The sequence below is a fragment of the Panthera tigris genome, chromosome A2 (genome assembly GCF_018350195.1).
Source record: "Panthera tigris isolate Pti1 chromosome A2, P.tigris_Pti1_mat1.1, whole genome shotgun sequence".
Taxonomy (NCBI): domain Eukaryota; kingdom Metazoa; phylum Chordata; class Mammalia; order Carnivora; family Felidae; genus Panthera; species Panthera tigris.
The window spans coordinates 24418418-24437458 of record NC_056661.1 but is presented as its reverse complement, the minus strand read 5'-3'; the positions used below and the strand labels follow the sequence as shown (position 1 = coordinate 24437458).

The window sequence follows — 19041 nt, the reverse complement described above, 5'->3', positions numbered from 1 at the left end:
TTAGAATTGGCTGGAGGAAACCTCAGTTTTAGACACTGGCCCATATCTGCTAACAATGTGATTGCAGTCAAATCCCTTAAGCCAGTCCAATTTATCCTCTTGTGAAGTGGACATAGTGCTGGCAGCATCAGAGCAGTCTTGTCAGATGAGTGAGTTGGTGGACGTGAGGCATTTTGAGTTTTGGAGGAGAGAACAGGACAGAGTAATCTGAGGTCGAGGATACCCTCTCCCTCCCTACTGGCCCCACACTCTCCCACCCCTAGTCTAAGTACAGTAAAGCAAAGAGGAATGGAAACCTATTCTCTCTCACAGTGTTCCACTGTGCCGACCATCTGGTGAGACAATTTCCCTTCTGCTCCTCTCATCTTTCTGCCCATATTTCATTATTTATTGAATACCTATTATGTGCTAGATTTGGGAGTATAATACAAATTTGGCCCAGAACCTGCCCCTGAAAAGCTCACTTTCTTTCTCTTAATCTTTCTCTTTCTTAGAGATTTTCCTTACTTTCTTGTAAGCACAGCAATGCTTTAAAAGATATATTTGGTTTTATTTAGCTGTTGTGTAGTGGGAGGGCTTATCAGAAAACATAGCCTGGTGTAATGCCAGAAACAGAAGTTGTTATGACCTCTTTTATTGTCTGAGACTTGGAATCAATTGAACAGGCTAATCTTATTATACTCGCAGTCTGTTTACCTATGTTTAAAGGACAGACTAATGATTTTAAACTTTTTTTTTCCCTTTTGTGGACTGGAAATGGGGCTAGTCTTTACTATCCAGGGAAGATTTCTTTTTTCTTTTTTTTTTTTTTAATGTCTATTTTTTATTTTTGAGAGGTGGGGGGAGAGAGAGAGAGAGAAAGAGAGAGAGAGGAAGGGAGAACATGAGCCAGGGAGGGGCAGAGAGAGCGAGGGAGACAGAGGATCCGAAGTGGGCTCTGTGCTGACAGCAGAGAACCTGATGTGGGGGCTGTAACTCATGAACTGTGAGACCATGACCTGAGCTGAAATGGGACGCTCAACCGACTGAGCCACCCAGGCACCTCCAGGGCAGATTTCAAAGTATGCAATTAAGTTTGGGGGGGAAAGTTTAAAAAAAACTGGGTTGAAGGTATCAGGATATCAGGATAAACATAATGCATTCTATTTGCACTCTTAGCCGAGTGACTGTAAAGAGTAGCCTGGATGCCATTGTGATACCTGCTTTGCTTCTCTTAGTGGTGTCCTCACTGGCAGGCTATGGAGAAGGGAGTTTGCCTTTTGAGCTTTGATACTTTGAAAACAACTGGAGAATGATCCCAGAATTAGGGTAGGGAGTAAACAGCTTTCTGAATGCCCATCTAATCACAGACTCATTTTTGTTCTTAAAGGGAATTAGTGGTTTTGTCACCTGTTCCACTTGTGCCATAAGTTCTCAGTTGACAGCAGTTTGACTAGGACCCAGGCATGAGGTCAGATCACCTGGTGATGTTTCGTCCTAATGAAGGTGGACATTGGAAGGGCTTCCCTCTCCAGATATGCAGTGGAATGGAAGCCCCAGAAGAGTGGTTGAGGCTGTGGGAAGTTGAAAGCACAAAGATAACTGGCAGATTTCAAAGAGAAGGCCCTAGAATACAACCTTACAGGTTGCTGGTTTGTAGGTAGGTACCTGATAAAGGTATCAAGCTGAAATGAATGCTCTTGATTATTGATCCAGTAGGGTTTGGGCAATTGCCTTAAAAGAAATGTGCTTTCATGGTTGAGAAGGGGGAGGTGATTCAATCTGAAGGAATTGAATAATCTGGAAGGGCAGAATTAAAAACTGTGCTTTGTTTTTCTTAACTTTTGGCCCTTAGAGAAGGTGCCTTTGGCTTTGCCAGAGATTTCGCTTGTACTGTGTCTGATCTTCTAGAGCTAATTTTTCTAGAGCTTGTCCTCTAATAGCTAATTTTAATTAGCTCACAGTCCAATTCTGAAGACTTAGAAAGGAGGTCTCAGTAAATTGTCCTTGGATGTCCCATGCTATTTAACTATTGGATGGGGCCCAGGGAGTAAGTGAAATGATTTAGGTTATCTCTCATCCGCCCTGTTCAAGACATGACTACTGTTTCCTAAGCTGTTAAAGTAGAGAGCCACCCCCTTTTGTTCTGCTCTTAGCATTACTAGAATACATACCATGATGGAGTCCAGGATTCCAGAAACCAAGCTTCCATGCTCCCAGAAACAGATTCTGGCTTTGGCAATGTGATTGTTCTTTTGGGCCTGCCGTTTAACCTACGTGATATGATTTTTCCGTTTATAAAATGAGGTTAACAGGCTAATCTTTAAGGTCTCTTTGAGCTATAAGAGTTCTGATTCCTTGTTATCAGTGTGTCAAGTAGATTGTGTCTTTCAGAATATGGGTTTTTGTTGCTGGTGTGAGGGCAGCATATCCTAGCCTATCCTGACTGATGTGATTACTCTGTACTTGGTACTTTCTACAGCTTTATATGTATTAACTCTTAATTTTCACAATAACCCTATGTATTAGGAATTATTACTCTTCCCCCCTTTAAAAATGTTTATTTATTTATATTAGAGAGAGAGAGAGAGAGAGAGAGAGAGAAAGAGAGAGGTAGAGAGAGAGAGAGGGAGAGAGAGAATTTCAAGCAGGCTCTGTGCTATCAGCACAGAGCCTGACATGGGGTTTGATCCCACAAACCATGAGATCATGACCTGAGCTGAGATCAAAAGTTGGATGCTTAACCGACTGAACCACCCAGGCACCCATTACTCTCCCCCTTTTACAAATGAGGAAACTGAGACACAGGATATTTTTTTCAGTGGATTATTAAAAGTGCTGTCTTTGTATTTTAAAATACAAATTGCCTATGTTAAATATCTAGCTAGAAATGACTATCTGGCAAATGAATTTTGAAACTTGATTGATTTGAATTTCTTAAAAGTAGAACAGTGAGGGAGGATAGAGAGAGACAGAGAGAGAAGTTGCTTCATCTCCCCTTCCCATTCTCCAGTATATGATGCAGAAAGATGATCAAGACTCTGTAAGGTACATGCCTTTTGTTCAAGAATTCCTTTTCAGGAACAAGGAGAATTCTGCTTAATTTTAAATATTTTAAAAGAGAATGACGGGGTGCCTGGGTGGCTCAGTCAGTTAAGTGTCCCACTTTGGCTGAGGTCATGATATCACCGTTGGTGGGTTTGAGCCCCATGTCAGGCTCTGTGCTGACAGTTGGGAGCCTGGAGCCTGCTTCAGATTCTCTGTCTCCTTCTCTCTCTGCCCCTCCCCTGCTCACACCTTCTCTCTCTCTCTCTCTGAAAAATAAAATAAACATTAAAAAAATTTTTTTAAAGAGAAAGAAAATTAAATTACATGGATTTGAGAAAGTTTTGAACACTAAATTTTGGTTGATTATCAGATTGTGTGATCATGCTGAAGTCATTTAATTAAGAAAGAGGCTACCTGGAAAAAAAATTTTCCTATTAATAAATATGCACCTGAAAGCATCTCTCATGATAACCTCTGAATGAGGAACAGCCTGGTTACGATGGCTAACTTTAAATTTGAAGATTTGCTGTAAACTGTCATTAATTGCCTGCCTGTCTGCTCTCACAACTCTTGCCTCCACCCTACATCATTTTTTTTATTTATTTATTTATTTATTTATTTATTTATTTATTTATTTATCTATCCATCCATCCAGCATCCTGAAGCATTAGTGCCAATTCAGAGGCTACATGGTATAGTGGTTTGAGTAAGGGAGTTGGTGTCAGATAGCCTTGATGAACATCACCTAGGAGGATGACCTGGAGCAAGTTACTTAACCACTTTGCATCTCCATTTTCTCATCCCTTTAATGGAGATCTAAAACAATGGCTACTTCACAGGGTGGTTGTGAGGGTTAAAAAAAGCTTAGAACTATGTGTGGCATGTGGTAATTGCTATCCAGATTTTTGCTATTACTATTCCTTAATAAGTCTGGTGTGTCTTTGCCTCTGGGCTTTTATACTTTCTCTTCTCTTTCCATATTGCTTCACGGGGCTGACTCTCAATTGTTCTTCAAGATCCAGCTCAGTGGTGGCTCTTTGTTTGGAGTATTTTCTCACATGTCTCTAGCCTGGGTTACATCCTCTCTGAATTTCCAGCCACCTGGCTATGACTTCTGTCATAACCTCATAACATAGTAGAGCTACTGTGGGTTTACTTGTCTGCATGGACTATGAGCATGGACCATTTGTTTTCCCCCCTCCCCTCCCTTCCATTTTTCCTTCCTTCCTTCCTTCCTTCTTCCTTTCTTGAGTATAAGGGAGATACCAGGTAAATGTTTGTTGAATGGATAAATAAATCAATTTTCTCTCCATTTCTGTCTCCTTTTTTCCTCCCTCCCTCCCTCCCATTCTTCTCTTGTACTTTCTTACCTTCTTTTCTTCCTTTCTATCAAACTTCATCCCTTCCTTCGCTCTCAAACTTGGCACTTGATGCATTACCTTAGTTATTCCTCACAGGAACTCTGTAAATTAAGCATTATGTTTATCCCCATTTTGCAGGTGTGGAAACAAAGGATCAGGATGATGGGCAACTTGCCCATCCAAAGGGGTAGACCCCTTACAGAGTTGTCTTCCAATGTGGCTGTCTCCACTCAAAGCATTTTGGCAATTTTTCCTTGGAATTCCTTTCTGGCTAGTCTATGAACCACATAAGAAAACCAGTCTTAGCTTTGGTCACTCTCAGAAAAGATGATTTCCAGTCTCATCATCCCAATTCATCATGTTTGTTTCCAAAAACTTAGATCATCTCATAAATCTGTTTTGTGCTGGTCTCAGTCTATCAATAACTAGTACTGTGGTTGTATTGGCCTTGTGGTTCTTACTGTGATTGCAAGATGCCCTTGAGCAATAATCAAGAAACTTTGAAGGCATATTACTTAAAAGACCTGGAAATTGAACAGCACCACTGGGGGCATACAGTGAGCTCATGGGTAGAGAGTACATGGGCCTGAGGTTCTCCTTTTATTGGGGTCAAGGGAGAAGGGTACCTAGGGTTTTGTGGGCTCATTCTTTATTGGTGAATTTAAAACCTAAGAGGGGAGATTTAAAGTGTTGGAAGAGAAAAAACAAGTAGCTCAAATGGTCAGTTACTGAAATCAACCAAGGTCTCTAAAACAAAGGAGCCTCAGTTGGAGGAGGCAGCATGGCTTTTTATCTAGTTGTGTGGTTGGCAATGCCTTTATTTGAGATAGCCAACATTGAATTGGATGCCTCTTTGAAGTGGATGCCTTGGTAATCAAAGCTTAAGTCAGGTACTTTCATTGCAAAAGAGAAATAAAACAATTGTTGGGACTTATATAAGTATGTCCATTCTTGCCGCTTTTATTCAACATGTTATTAGAACTCCTAGCCCCAGTAATTAGGTAAGAAAAAAAATTAAAAGACATCCAAATTGGTAAGGAGGAAATAAAACTGTTTCACTATTTGCAGATGACATGGCATTATATATAGAAAACTCTAAAGACTCCACCAAAAAACAAAACAAAACAAAACTACTAGAACTAATAAATGAATTCAGTAAAGTTGCAGGATACAAAACTAGCATACAGAAATCAGTTGCTTTTCTATACACTAATAATAAACTATCAGAAAGAGAAATTCAGAGAACAATTCCATTTATAATTGTATCAAAAAGAATAAAATACTTACAAATAAGTTTAAGCAAGGGGGTGAAAGTTCTGTACTCTGAAAATTTAAGACATCGATGAAAGATATTTCAGGTGGCACCAGCAAATGGAAAGATATACCATGCTCATGGGTTGGAAGAATTAATATTGTTAAGTTAATATTGTTAAAATGTCCATACTCAAAGCAATCTACAGATTCTGTGCAATCCCCATCACAATATTAATGTCATTTTTCACAGAGATAGAACAAAGAATCCTAAAATTTGTGTGAAACCACAAAAGATCCCAAATAGTCAAAACAATCCTGATAAAGAACAAAGCTGGAGGTATGACACTCACTTATTTCAAGCTATACTGCAAAGCTATAGTAATCAAAACAATATGGTACTGACATGGAAACAGACACACAGATTAATGAAATAGAATAGAATCAAGAAATAAACCCATACATATATAGTCAACTAATCTATGACAAAGGAGGCAAGAATATAAAATGGGAAAAAAACAGACTGTTCAATAAATGGTATTGGGAAAACTGGACAGCTACATGCAAAAGAATGAAACTGGACCACTATCTTAGACCATGTAAAAAATAAATTCAAAATGGATTAAAGACTTGAATGTAAGGCCTGAAATCATAAAACTCTTAGAAGAAAACATAGGCGATAAGTTCTTTGACATCAGTCTTAGCAGTATTTTTCTGGATGTGTCTCCTCAGGCAAGGGCAGTAAAAGCTAAGATAAATGGGACTACATCACAGTAAAAAGCTTTTGCACAGCAAAGGAGACCATCAACAAAATGAAAAGGTGACCTACGGAATGGGAGAAGATACTTGCAAATCATATATCCGATAGGGGGTTAATATCAGTATATATAAATAACTTCTATAACTTAGTAGAAAAACAATCTGATTAAAAAATAGGCAGAGGACAAGAATAAACATTTTTCTAAAGAAGACATACAGATAGTAAACAGGCACAGGAAAAGATGCTTAACATCACTAATCATCAGAGAAATGCAAATCAAAACCACATTGAAATATCACCTCACACCAATCAGACTGGCTATTATCAAAAAGACACAAAATAACAAGTGTTGAGGATATCGAGAAAAGGGAACCCTTCTACTCTGTTGGTGGGATGTAAATTGGTGCAACCACTATGGAAAATAGTATGGAGGCTCCTCAAAAAATTGAAGAGAACTATGAACTACCATATGATCCAGTAATTCTGCTTATGGGTATTTATCTGAAGAAAACAAAAATGACGATTAGAAGAGATATATGCACTCCTATGTTTATGGCAGAATTATTTACAATAGCCAAGATATTGGAAGCAACCTAAGTGTCCATAATAGATGAATGGATAAGGTGTGTGTGTATGTGTGTGTGTGTGTGTGTGTGTGTGTGTGTGTGTGTGTGTGTTTATATCTCACAATGAAATATTACTCAGCCATAAAAAAGAATGAGATCTTGCCATTTGTGACAACATGGGTGGATCTAGAGGGTATTATGCTGAATGAAATAAGTCAGAGAAAGCCAAATATTTTATGATTTCACTTATATGTGGAATCTGAAAAATGAGAGAAATGAACAAATAAAACAGAAACAGACTCTTAGATACAGGAAACAGATTCTTGGTTACCAGAGTAGATCAGTGTTGGTGGAAGCAGGTGAAGTAGGTGCAGAGGATTAAGAAGTACAAACTTCTAGTTATAAAATAAATGAGTCACAGGGGTACAATGTACAGCATAGGAAATATAGTCAATAATATTGTAATAACTTTGTATGGTGACAGATGGTAACTAGACTTATGGGATCATTTTTGTAATGTACAAAAATATGAAATAACTATTACATACACCTGCAACTGATGGGATACTATATGTTAATTATACTTCATCAAAGAAAATATTTGCCATCATCAAGAATATTTAAATGACTTGACAGTTGCACTGTCTGTTCCCAAGAGGTTTGGCAGCAGTCACATTACTGGGCTGAAGGCTGTCAATACTCCCGTGGACTTTGTTTTGATGTGATTTTGGGATGGGGAGCTGGTGGAGGGAGGTTATATTACCTTATAATCTCACCTCATGTTTCTTTGTGGCAGATTTATTGAGATACAATTTACGTAGCATACAATTCCCACCTCTGACATGTAAAATTCATTGGTTTTTAGTATATTCACAAAGTTGTGCAATCAACACTACTATCTACTTCCAGAAAATTTTCATCACCCCCAAAAGAAATCCCATACCCTGTAGTAGTCACCCTCCATTCCCCCTACTCCAGCCACCTTGTCAGTCACCAATTTATTTTCTGTCTGCAGATTTGCTTATTCTGGATATTTCATATCAATGGAATCCTACTACATGTGGTTTCTTGTGACTGGCTTCTTTCACATGGCATAATGTTTTTAAGGTTTATCTATGCTATAGTGATACAATGTGTATCAGTACTTCATTGATTTGTATGGCTAAATAACATTGTGTGGATATACTGCATTTTATTTATTCATTCATCAGGTGATTGACATATAAATTGTTTCTACTTTTTGGCTACTATGGATATTTGTATATGAATCAACTGATGAATGGATAATGCAATGTGGTATGGTTCTATAATGGAATAACATTCACCTGTAAAATGAATTAAGTATTGATACGTGCTACAACATGGATGAGCCTTGAAAGCATGCTACGTGAAAAAGCGACGTATTGCATACTTCCATGGATATGAATATCCAGACTAGGTAAATACATAGAGACAGAAAGTAAACTAGAGGTTTCCAGGGCCTGGGGATAGGAAGGAGGAAGGGAAATGACTGGCTTAAAAGTATAGGGTTTTCTTTTTTTTTTATTTTCTCATCTGTCACCATGCAATGTTATTACAATACTGACTATTTTCTCTGCGCTGTACTTTCATCTCTGTGACTTATTTTATAATTAGAAGTTTGTACTTCTTACTGCCCTCACCTATTTCACCTATCACCCCTATACTCCTTCCCTTGTCAACCACCAGTTTGTTCTTTGTATTTATGAGACTGTTTCTGTTTGTTCATTGTTTTATTTTTTAGATTCCGTGTATAAGTGAAATCATATGGTTTTGTTTTTCTCTGACTCATTTTACTTAGCATAATACCCTTTATGTCCATCCATGTTGTCACAAATGACAAGGTCTCATTCTTCTGTATGGTTGAGTGTGTATGTATACACACACACATATTTTCTTTATCTGTTTATCTATCGATGGACACTTAGGTTACTTCAATATTTGGCTATTATAAGTAATGCTGCAGTAAACATAAGGTTGCATATATCTTTTGAATTAGTATTTTCGTTTTCTTTGGGTAAATATTCAGTAGTGGAATCACTGGATCAGATGGCAGTTCTATTTTTGTTTTTAACTTTTTGATAAATCTCCGTACTGTTTTCCACAGTGGTTGCACCAATTTACATTCCCACCAATAGGCTTAGGGTTCCCTTTTTTTTCACGACCTTGCCAACACTTGTTATTTCTTTACTTTTTGATAATAACCACTCTGACTGATGTGAAGTGATATCTCATTGTGGTCTTAATTTGCATTTTCCTGATGATTAGTGATGTTGAGCATCTTTTCATGTGCCTGTTGACCATCTGTATGTCTTCTTTAGAAAAATGTTTATTCAGGTCCTCTGCCCACTTTTTCATTTTGTGCTCATTTTGTTTTCCTCCCCTAACTTTGTATCTGGTCTACAGGTAGGAGTGTGTATTTGGTGATTGAATGAGGAACTGCTGTTTTGGAAGCATCCTGGTTTGTTCCTAGGATGAAAATGCCTTCAGGCTTATGGCTGCCTATTCTGACCAGCCTGGGGGTTGGCTCTATTGGGAAGGTGTTGCAGAATTTACCAACTGTTGTCAAGCAACTGTTTATTTTCTCATAACCAGTAACTATTTTGTTTCTCTGTCTGGTGTTTTCACTCTGATTTTGGTTAAAATAGTGACCTGGAATAATATGTGGGTACTTGTGGAATGTTTTGCTTTCTTCCCTGGTAATATACCAAAGACTTTGGGTTCCTAGGTCAGAGAGACTTAGGAAAACAAAAGGTGGAATTGACCTAACTTTTTCTTCTTTTTTTTGTTTCTATTGATCACATTTATCAAACAACAGTGCTATAGATTTTGTGTAGATTATGGGTCTTTGCTGTGATTAGCAGTTGTTTTTCTTTTTTTCTTTTTTTTTCTCCGTGAAGGTACTTTATGTTGATTCTTTCTGTTAAATATCCTTTGCTTGCACTGAACTTTTCTTTGTGTTGATTTTTTGCTTCATTTTTGTTTTCCATTTCCCATGCTGTTCAGTTACTGGATGCCCGAAGAACCAAGGTTGGTCCACTGTTTGCAGCTTGTTTGTTTTGCTCTGCACAGCCTCACCTCCTTGTGTGTTTGTGTCTGTCCCTGTCTGCATTTGTTCCCTTTTGCTTGCAGATGCAGTAATCCTGTTTACTAAACCTGTTCACAGCTTTATTTGTAAAAAATAAAGTCCTCGTTTGTGTCTACTTGTAGTGGATGCTATTATTTTTATTTTTTAAATGGAAATGCATTTCTGATGGAAAATAATGGATAGTAGAATAAAGAACACCTTAGGAAACAGGGAATACTGAGTCTGGAGCATTGCGGGCATAAACAAGGTGTGTTTGTGAGACTTTCCCTTCTAACCTTTTCCACTTACTCAGTTCAATCTCTTTAGATGTATAATTTCCCTGTGACTGACACTAATATACTGTTTCTGTGTATGTGTACATTTCTCTTCTCCTAAGACATTCAGAAAGCATCATTGAATTAATTTCCCCCCTCTCCATGTGCTGTCCCATGCTTCTGAAGTCACCCTGGAGGACTTCACGGCTGGCCCTTTGGACCTCGTGATTAACATTCCATCTTCATAGTGTGGTAGCAGCAAAAAGCACTTGGCATTTCCATTGACTTTGTCCCCTTCTTTCTCCTCTCCTGCTCCATCTTTCTATCACAGCACCTGCAGTTGACAATCCAAGCCCTTCAGGATGAGCTTCGAACCCAGAGAGACCTCAATCACCTCCTGCAGCAAGAGAGTGGCAACCGTGGAGCCGAGCACTTCACCATTGAGCTGACTGAAGAGAACTTCCGGCGGCTCCAAGCTGAGCATGACAGACAAGCTAAGGAGCTGTTCCTTTTAAGGAAGACCTTGGAGGAAATGGAGTTGAGAATTGAAACACAGAAACAGACCCTCAACGCCCGAGACGAGTCTATTAAAAAGCTTCTTGAGATGTTGCAAAGTAAAGGTTTGCCTTCTAAAAGTCTTGAGGATGACAATGAGCGGACACGGCGGATGGCAGAGGCTGAGTCTCAAGTCAGCCACTTGGAAGTGATTTTAGATCAGAAAGAAAAGGAAAACATACATCTTAGAGAGGTAAGGATATTCACTCTATTTCCTCAAAGCCATATTTTACAAGTGAAAACATGTTACCAAGTTATTTTCACAGGTTGGAAGATATCTGCAGCCTTAAGAAAATTTCCTGGCATCTGTTTTATAGTCTTCCTATCTGCTTATCACCTTTAAACTAGAATTTTGCATTAGTTCTTCTCTCTGCTCACCATACATATGTTCCATTGTTACTCGACACGTATTCGGGATCCAACTATGTGCAGCACATGCCAATTCTAAGGTGGCTTACAACTACTTTCCCACAGATGGCCATAGTTTCAGGGTTTAGATGGTTATCAAATATCATCTCTCTAAAGGAGGAAAAGAAATAGGTGATTAGCAAAACAATGAACTTACATATTTTCATAGCTGAATTGGGGTAACATTTGTAGAAAGTAAAGCATATGGATCTTTCCAGGAAGAATGGTAAAATGTGCAGACCAGTTTTGAACATTTAGTTTAAGACCATCTTTGTCTGCATTTTCTTTTGTCTAAGACAAACTGTTCCAGGTTTTCTGAGTATGCATTTTATACTTAGTGGATTAAAATCATTTGAAGTCCTTCAGAGGCAGCCTCTCTGGCCTGCCACCACTCTTGAATGTTGGGATGCACAGATACCTGAGGATATGTAGTTGGATAGAGCTTATACAAAATGTGGGTGATAGCCAAGGCTTGAAATTTTTATAACGGTTTCTTGCCACTATGGTGGATATGGATCTCAAAAGTACCGTGTAGGCAAAATGCTATGGGAGACACAGATCTTACAGAAAATAGGAAGCAATAAAATGGCATTAAGTATATTTAAAAATATGCTATAACAATAAATAAAAATTCCAAAAGATATTTACATTCAGGCCAAACTAGATTTTTGGCGTCATATACCTTTTTGGATGGGCAGTTCTTGTTTTTTATTTTATTTTATTTTATTTTATTTTATTTTATTTTATTTTATTTTATTTTATTTTATTTTATTTTTTAATGTTTATTTTTGGGAGAGAGAGAGAGAGAGAGAGAGAGAGTGCATGCATGCAAGTGAGCAGGGAAGGGGCAGAGAGAGAGAGAGAGAGAGAGAGAGAGAGAGAGAGAGAGAGAGAATCTGAAGCAGGCTCCAGGCTCTGAGCTGTTAGCACAGAGCCCAATGCAGGGCTTGAGCTCATGAGCTGTGAAATCATGACCTGAGCTGAAGTTGGATGCTCAACCAACTGAGCCACCCAGGCACCCTGGATGGGCAGTTTTTGTGAGTTACTTGTTTGGTTGTTCAGAATACATGGCATCCATGATGGGGCTTGCTAATGCAGATACTCCTGGGAGTTTTCTCTGATGTAGAGTATATTTGTTTAAAACATTTGAGCAGACTTTTGTGTCTTCAGACTTAATGTCCCCCTTACCTATTCTCCCTTGTTTTATTTTCATGAGACATTAGCAACATGCTTGGGAAACCACATGACTTGGTTTTGTATTGAGATGCTTAAAGAGATGTTTTGTTGGGCCTGGGTCTTCCCATCCATAATGGAATGGGAAGAATGAATGTCATGGGCAGGCTTCTAAGATGGCCCCAATGATTTGTACCTCTTGGAATTCATGCATTTGTGAAAATCCACATCCTTGAGTATAGGCTGAACCTAGTGACTAAACAATAGAATATGGTGAAAGAAATAGGATGCCAGTGTGACTTCTATGATTAGATTACATAAGACTTATTTCCATCTTGTTAGCCAACTTTTTTGTGCTCTCACCTTGCTGCTTTGATGAAGCAAGCTGCTATGGAGAGACGCCCATCTGGTGAGGGACTGAGAGTAGCCTCTAGTCAACATGCAGTGAGGAACTGAGACCCTCACTCAAACAGCCACAAAGAACTGAAAATTGACAACAACTATTTTGTGAGGTTGGAAGTGGATCTTTTCCCAGTGCAACTTTCAGATAAGATGACAGGCCCTGGGCTGACACCTTGACTGCAGCTTTGTGAAAGACTATGAAGCAAAGGACCCAGCTAAGCTATGCCTGGATCCCTGATCCCCAGAAACTGTGATATAATAAATGTGTGTTGTTTTAAGCTGCTGAATTTGGGGATAATTTGTTACACAGCAATAAATAGCTAATACAGTGGAGCAGAAACTAATCTCTTCCTGCCTTACTCCACAGAAGAGGAGCAATAGCTGCTGGCATGTAATCCCTTGCACATAGAATGACTGGATTTTGAAATTTTGGTTTTGTTATCTTAGAACTATAGCTAGGAGATCACCATAGTTGAAAAAAAAAGCTGCTGCTTTATTTTGAGTACCAAGGGGTCATGTTGCATGTACAGCAGGGCAGTGCTGCCAGAGAAACCTCTATCTGCAGCATTGACCTTGCCTCCATGTTGGGGTCTTGTGGTCAGGGTAGAGTCATTCCCTTTGTGTTATTGAATTCTGCTCATTGGTAGCACTAAGTAGATGGTGCCTTGCTACTGTGTGGATGCCTCCATTTAAATGAATCTAAACACAGTTCAATTTGTGTTTTATGAGATTAGCTTGTCCTCCCAGTGGTCTGGCATGGAAATAGGTCATGTTCAAAGTCTTAAACATCAGTCAAAGAGCCCACAGAGAGTGGTACAGAAAATGTAGCCCAACACATCCAGCTAGTTTCCTTGAGTATCAGATGAAAGTCAGTGGATTGCCTTTTTCTTTGCTTACCAAGAAGGGAGCATGTAGAAAAGGTGTCTCTATATAAAAAAAAATCTCATTTTAAACTTAACAAACAAGACTTGGAGCTCTGAAAGGACCTTCCCCAAGAGAAGGATTATTCTGGCTTCTGAAAGCCATTTGTTACATTTTCAGGAATTTTGTGAGCCTGCTTTTAAACCATTGATAACTTGAAATTAGTCTTGGTGGGAGTATTTACACCACAGAAATCAGCAAATGCTACTACCCCCAGGGCCTACACCTCGGTCACCCCATCCGTAAAGCCCATTCACCACATCTCTGAATAAATGCCAGGAAATGTTTTCCCACAATACATCATGAAGAGGCAAGTTAAATAGTGCAAGAATTATGAGTTCCTCAACCAGTCATCATACGTTGAAAGCTTTCATATCAGCATATAGATAGATGCTTATGTGTCAGTCGCTTTGAAGAATGCTTTACATTGATTCCTATTTAACTCTCACAACCACCTCATTCATTCATTTATCCATCCATCCATTCAATGAGCATTTAATGAGGATCTGTTTGGGGATAAAGCAGTAGTAACTAATAAAGTTTGACTTCATTGTGCTTGTATTCTGTCGGGGTGAAATGTAATTTAACAGTTAAACAGAGAAGCATCATGAAGAAAACAAGAGGATGAAGAACTAGTGACCTGGGTGGGGCCAACTTGATTATTGGGTGATCAGGGAAGGCCTCTTTCAGGGGGTGATGTTGTGAACTGAGACTTGCATGACAAAAAGGAACAGGCCATGTGAAACTCTCAGAAGATTCTTCCAGTCATGTGAAAAGACCCATGCCTGGGAGGTAGGTTCTATTATTTTGCCCATTTTACCTGGAGGAGCTGAGGGACGGGTGGCACTTAGAAGCTTGCCCAGTGTTCCACAGCTGATAAGTGGTGAAGCTGTTATTTGAACCTGGCCAACTCCAGACTTTCAGCTCTAAAACCATTTCATTGGTCCCTTCTCTAGAGGAATCTTTCCCAAAATGTGCTCTGCAGAACAGCCATTTTGTAGGATGTTGATAAAGTCCTATGAGAGAAAAAGGGCTGCAGGGCCAAATGAATTTGGGAAAATGCTGGATTCCACAGAGTTTACTGTAGGACTCCTCTGACTCCTTAATATGCAAGTGTGTGTCAGTCATTCCCAGGAAGGGGAAGTTCCTCAAGCCCATTTAATTTGCTTTTGTCTTGCTGCACTGGTGTTCTTTTTAAACACTTTGGAAAAATGCTATGCTAGAAAATAAAAAGTGTGCTTTTAATTTGTGACCTGCAAAATACGTAAAAATATACAATTAGTTGTTTCCCATGGCCAAATAACTGGGTAATTTCCTCCATTAGTTATTCTAGAAGGCAAAGTTTATTGTAAGCTGTTTCCATATTCTCTACTGAGTTTTAGAATGTTCTTCTGTCAGGGTATTTTTTTACTTTTTAGTGGAAAAATGTGGCTGACTACTTTTGGAATTAAAGTGGTGAGAATAGCCCAGCTTGAATAAAGAAGTAGCCTGATCTCTGTTAATTTAAATGAATTTAAAACAGGATTTAAAGTGTACTTGAGGTTTTAAGTTCAGTGTGTTCCTGATTTCTTTTTCATTTTGCGTGGTTTAACCCAGTTGGGGCTACATGGCGTAATGCTGGGGAATAGAGTGCTAGTGGTTTTATGACTCATTCTCAGGCAGAGGTGTTGGATCTCATATAAACCTCATCTCCTGGAATATTGGTTTTGTTTAGGCTATTGTTTGAGGAGATTTTGAGTTGGCAGGAGTTGCACATGGGGAGGGTCAGGTTGCTTTAGTGTCTTGTTATCTTTCGGTGGTCTGGAAAAGGCTGAGGGCGAAACCACTTCTTTGCCTGGCAGGAAACAACAACAAAAAGATTATGATCTCAACTTATTTGGAATACCAAAACTATTGCCCAAGAACTACAATTGATGTGCTAATGTGAGCTGAAGTGTTGGCTGAAACACAGCATTACTCACTAGTGTCGTGTGATACTTTGGATACAGGTTGATTTGATAAGACATTATTTGATGTGGTAATAGTTTACCTTGTTCTTTAGCTTTTTCTGCAGAGACCATATTGTTCCTTGTAAAGATTTTGGTAATCAAGTACCCAAAATCCTATTGATTTAAAGAAAAAGTGGTTTTATATACGAAATCCCCCTATATTCACTCCCCTTAATATTTTCTCATTGTTCCTTCAAAGGGTCAGGAGTCTCTGCATTCATTGCACTGTAGGTTTTTGAAGGGAAAGGACATATGTTGTGCTGACATGTCTGTTGATTTCCTATGCTTAATCACTTTGGGCTACTTGCCCATCTTTGGTAGCAAGAGCTGAAGAGCACTCAAGTCATCGGGTGCCACAATTACTACCAACCCAGGACCAATAAAGCCCTCAGGAGACTGGGCCTGGGCTTCCCACCATGCTGTCATTGGGGCAGGGAGGAGGAGGGCAGGGCAACATGAATTCTTGCTTTCCTTATTTATTTATCCAGGTTGTCTCCGAGCCAGTGGGAGATCCACCAAGGCAAAGTCTGTGACCTAGAGGTTCTTGAGCTCAGGACCTAAGAAGTCCTTTTACTGATGGCTCAAACCTCCACTATATGATCTTTGCTCAAACTTAAACTCCATCGTAGTCACCCTTATCTAAAAACCACATGGTCTTTTTGTAACATAAACTTGTCTCCAGTTCTGCTGGCTGAACCATGATTTTGCCGATGTAGGCATTTCTAATTCTGATTCTACAGATTTAACATTTTCTATTTCTACCAACAAAGCTTATCACAGAAAATATTCCTAAACACCATTGGCCATGTAAACATTTTACATACTTTCTCTTGCAAGAGTTATTTCATATATACATATATATATATGTAATAGAATCTAACGATTGCTCTCTTTTTTAATAAAGTGAATTTCTTACCTGATTACTACATCTCATCCATATTCCCAGGCCTCAAATATTGCCTGCAGGTGCTCAGTAAATGTTTGAAAGAATGAAAAAATAATTAAAAAACAACTAGAGAATTTCTCTGTGATTTATTTTGCCAGTATTAGAGGGGTGGTTCATAATGATTGTAGTGCCATGCTCTTTTATGTTTTCTCTATCATTGCTCTGTGTTTAGCATGGAGCAGGAACTTGAGTGTAACCCTAACTGGAAGTTTTCTTTTAGTTTTTTTTGAAACTGTGTTGGATGTCATAGAATGCATGCCGAGCATCCATATGCTGTGGGAGCACCTTAGCCAAGTTTGTGGTCTTGTTCAAGGATTCAGGTGGGCAGTAAGAGAACCAGCTCACACTTACTGATAGGTTCTGTACTACATAAATACTGTTTTCATCATTCCCATCACACAGATAAAGAGACTGGGCACAAAGAAGTAAGTAATTATTTCCAGTCACACAAAGCAAATGCTAGAGCCAAGATCAGAACCTTGGATGTCTGGCTCCAGAGTCTATACCTGTCACCATCACATGCTACTATTTCTCAGGGTGGTGTACTAAGAGGACATTGGATGGCACTTACACGCAGTGCAGCTTAGAAGCAGGAGGCTGACGACTGGCTTCATCCAATACAGAGCTGGTCTTCAAAGGCAGGAAGAATTTCAACACACAGGGGTGGTGGAGAAATATGATTGGAAAAGAGATGGCTGAGCCAGGCCTCAGAGGCAGGAACTGTGGTGGGTTTGGGGGTGCCATGAGTCTGGAGCAGTTGAAACTCCACCTATCAGGAAGGAAAAGAAATAAGGCTGAATAGGTGGTTTGAGGTCAGGTTGCTGAGGGCCTTGAATGTGTGACACAGGGGATTGGCTTTTACTCGGTAGGCTCTGGGCAGCCTTTGAAGGAGTTTTTCCAGGAGAATGGCATGATCAGAAAAGATTGTTAGTGCTAATTGATACTGGATTGGGGAGGAGGAGGCATGGAGACTAGTTAGAAGAATACCATGGTTCTTCAGGTCACCAAGAGTCTGAATCTGGGCGGTAGCCCCAGAAGTTGAAGGGAAAGGTCATCTCTCCTTGCAGGCAGGACCTTGACAACTTGGGAACCCAGTGCTGAGAGCTGTGAGGAGCAGGCAGCCTCTGTGGGCCTGGGTGCAGGCAGATGGGGGGATAGTGAGTAAATGGGAGTGGTCAGCAAGAGGCACTAGGGTTGAAGAAAGACTTGAATGTGTTGAGTTTGATGAGATCCTGCTGGAGCTATCCAACCAACATTGAGAATGAGGAAATGATTGTGAAGTTCTGCCTAAGTGCACAAGGCATTTCTGACTATTGGTCACATGTTTGTTGTTGCTGTTATTTTCACACAAACTTGATCATTTGTGGCTACCAAGCCCCCAGTCTCTGTGATCGTTTCAAAGCCTGCCATGTCATTTAGTCCTACTGTTGTTTAAGAGGTGACCTTAGGAACTGCATACTTTTCTTTCATGCTTCTTTTCTAAGCATTTAATTTTGAATATATCTTTTGAGATTACATGGAAATTTCATTGATACCAACTTGATACAGATTCTCTTTGTTCTCACTGAATTTCATTTTCTCCAAGCTCTCTGTACATGATGAATGCCAATGAAACAAGTTTACAGGAAAGCACTCGGTCTGGACTCTTATTAACAACATTTCCAAAAGCAGTATTTCATAATTTTACCCACACATTTCTAATGACAAAGAGAATGTACCTGTTCCTGTTTCTGTTTAGCATCATTTGTCTTATCTTTAAATTCTAATACATCCTTTAGTTTGAACACTGCATGCTAATTTGAAATGGTTCAGATTTTACCCCATATTGATTTTAATGAGTACCATTGATTGCTTTTTACAGTAACAGAGACTGGTGGAGCCCTAGGGAGCCATTAGGCACAAGGCATTTTGGAACTGCTGAGAAAAGAAAGTGGTAGGGTAGAGGGAGGTGAGGGGAGGTGACAGGGATGGGGGAGAATGTCAGGTAGTTATGCTAGGAGAGACTCTCATTACTGTTCTCATTGCCCTGTCCTCTTGCTCTACCTTGGGTGTGATGGCTTTTTGAAAAATATTATTTTGGCAGCTGACCTAATTTATTATTGTCATCATTTGGTGAAACCAGGCACCACAAATGAAAACTCAGTGGTGAGAAAGTACTCATACTTCAGTATGTCACAAGCTGTGGCAATGGGAAAATGAGACAACTCAACTCTACCAAGGTCTTACCTGTCTTGGATGGAACATCAGCTAGTACCTTGCATAGGAAGGAGGCTTCGTAGTTTATAGAGCACACTCCTGTTTTGTTTTGTTTTTTGTTTTGTTT

General features: G+C 39.3%; 1 protein-coding gene across 1 annotated transcript in view; it reads left to right on the top strand.

The window, feature by feature from the left end:
• Positions 1–19041, top strand: part of ERC2 (ELKS/RAB6-interacting/CAST family member 2) — a 709181-nt gene that overhangs the window by 123475 nt on the left and 566665 nt on the right. Inside the window, exon 2 of the mRNA XM_042979179.1 lies at positions 10657–11073. Within this exon, the coding sequence (XP_042835113.1) occupies positions 10657–11073 (417 nt within the window). The remainder of the gene's footprint in view (positions 1–10656; positions 11074–19041) is intronic.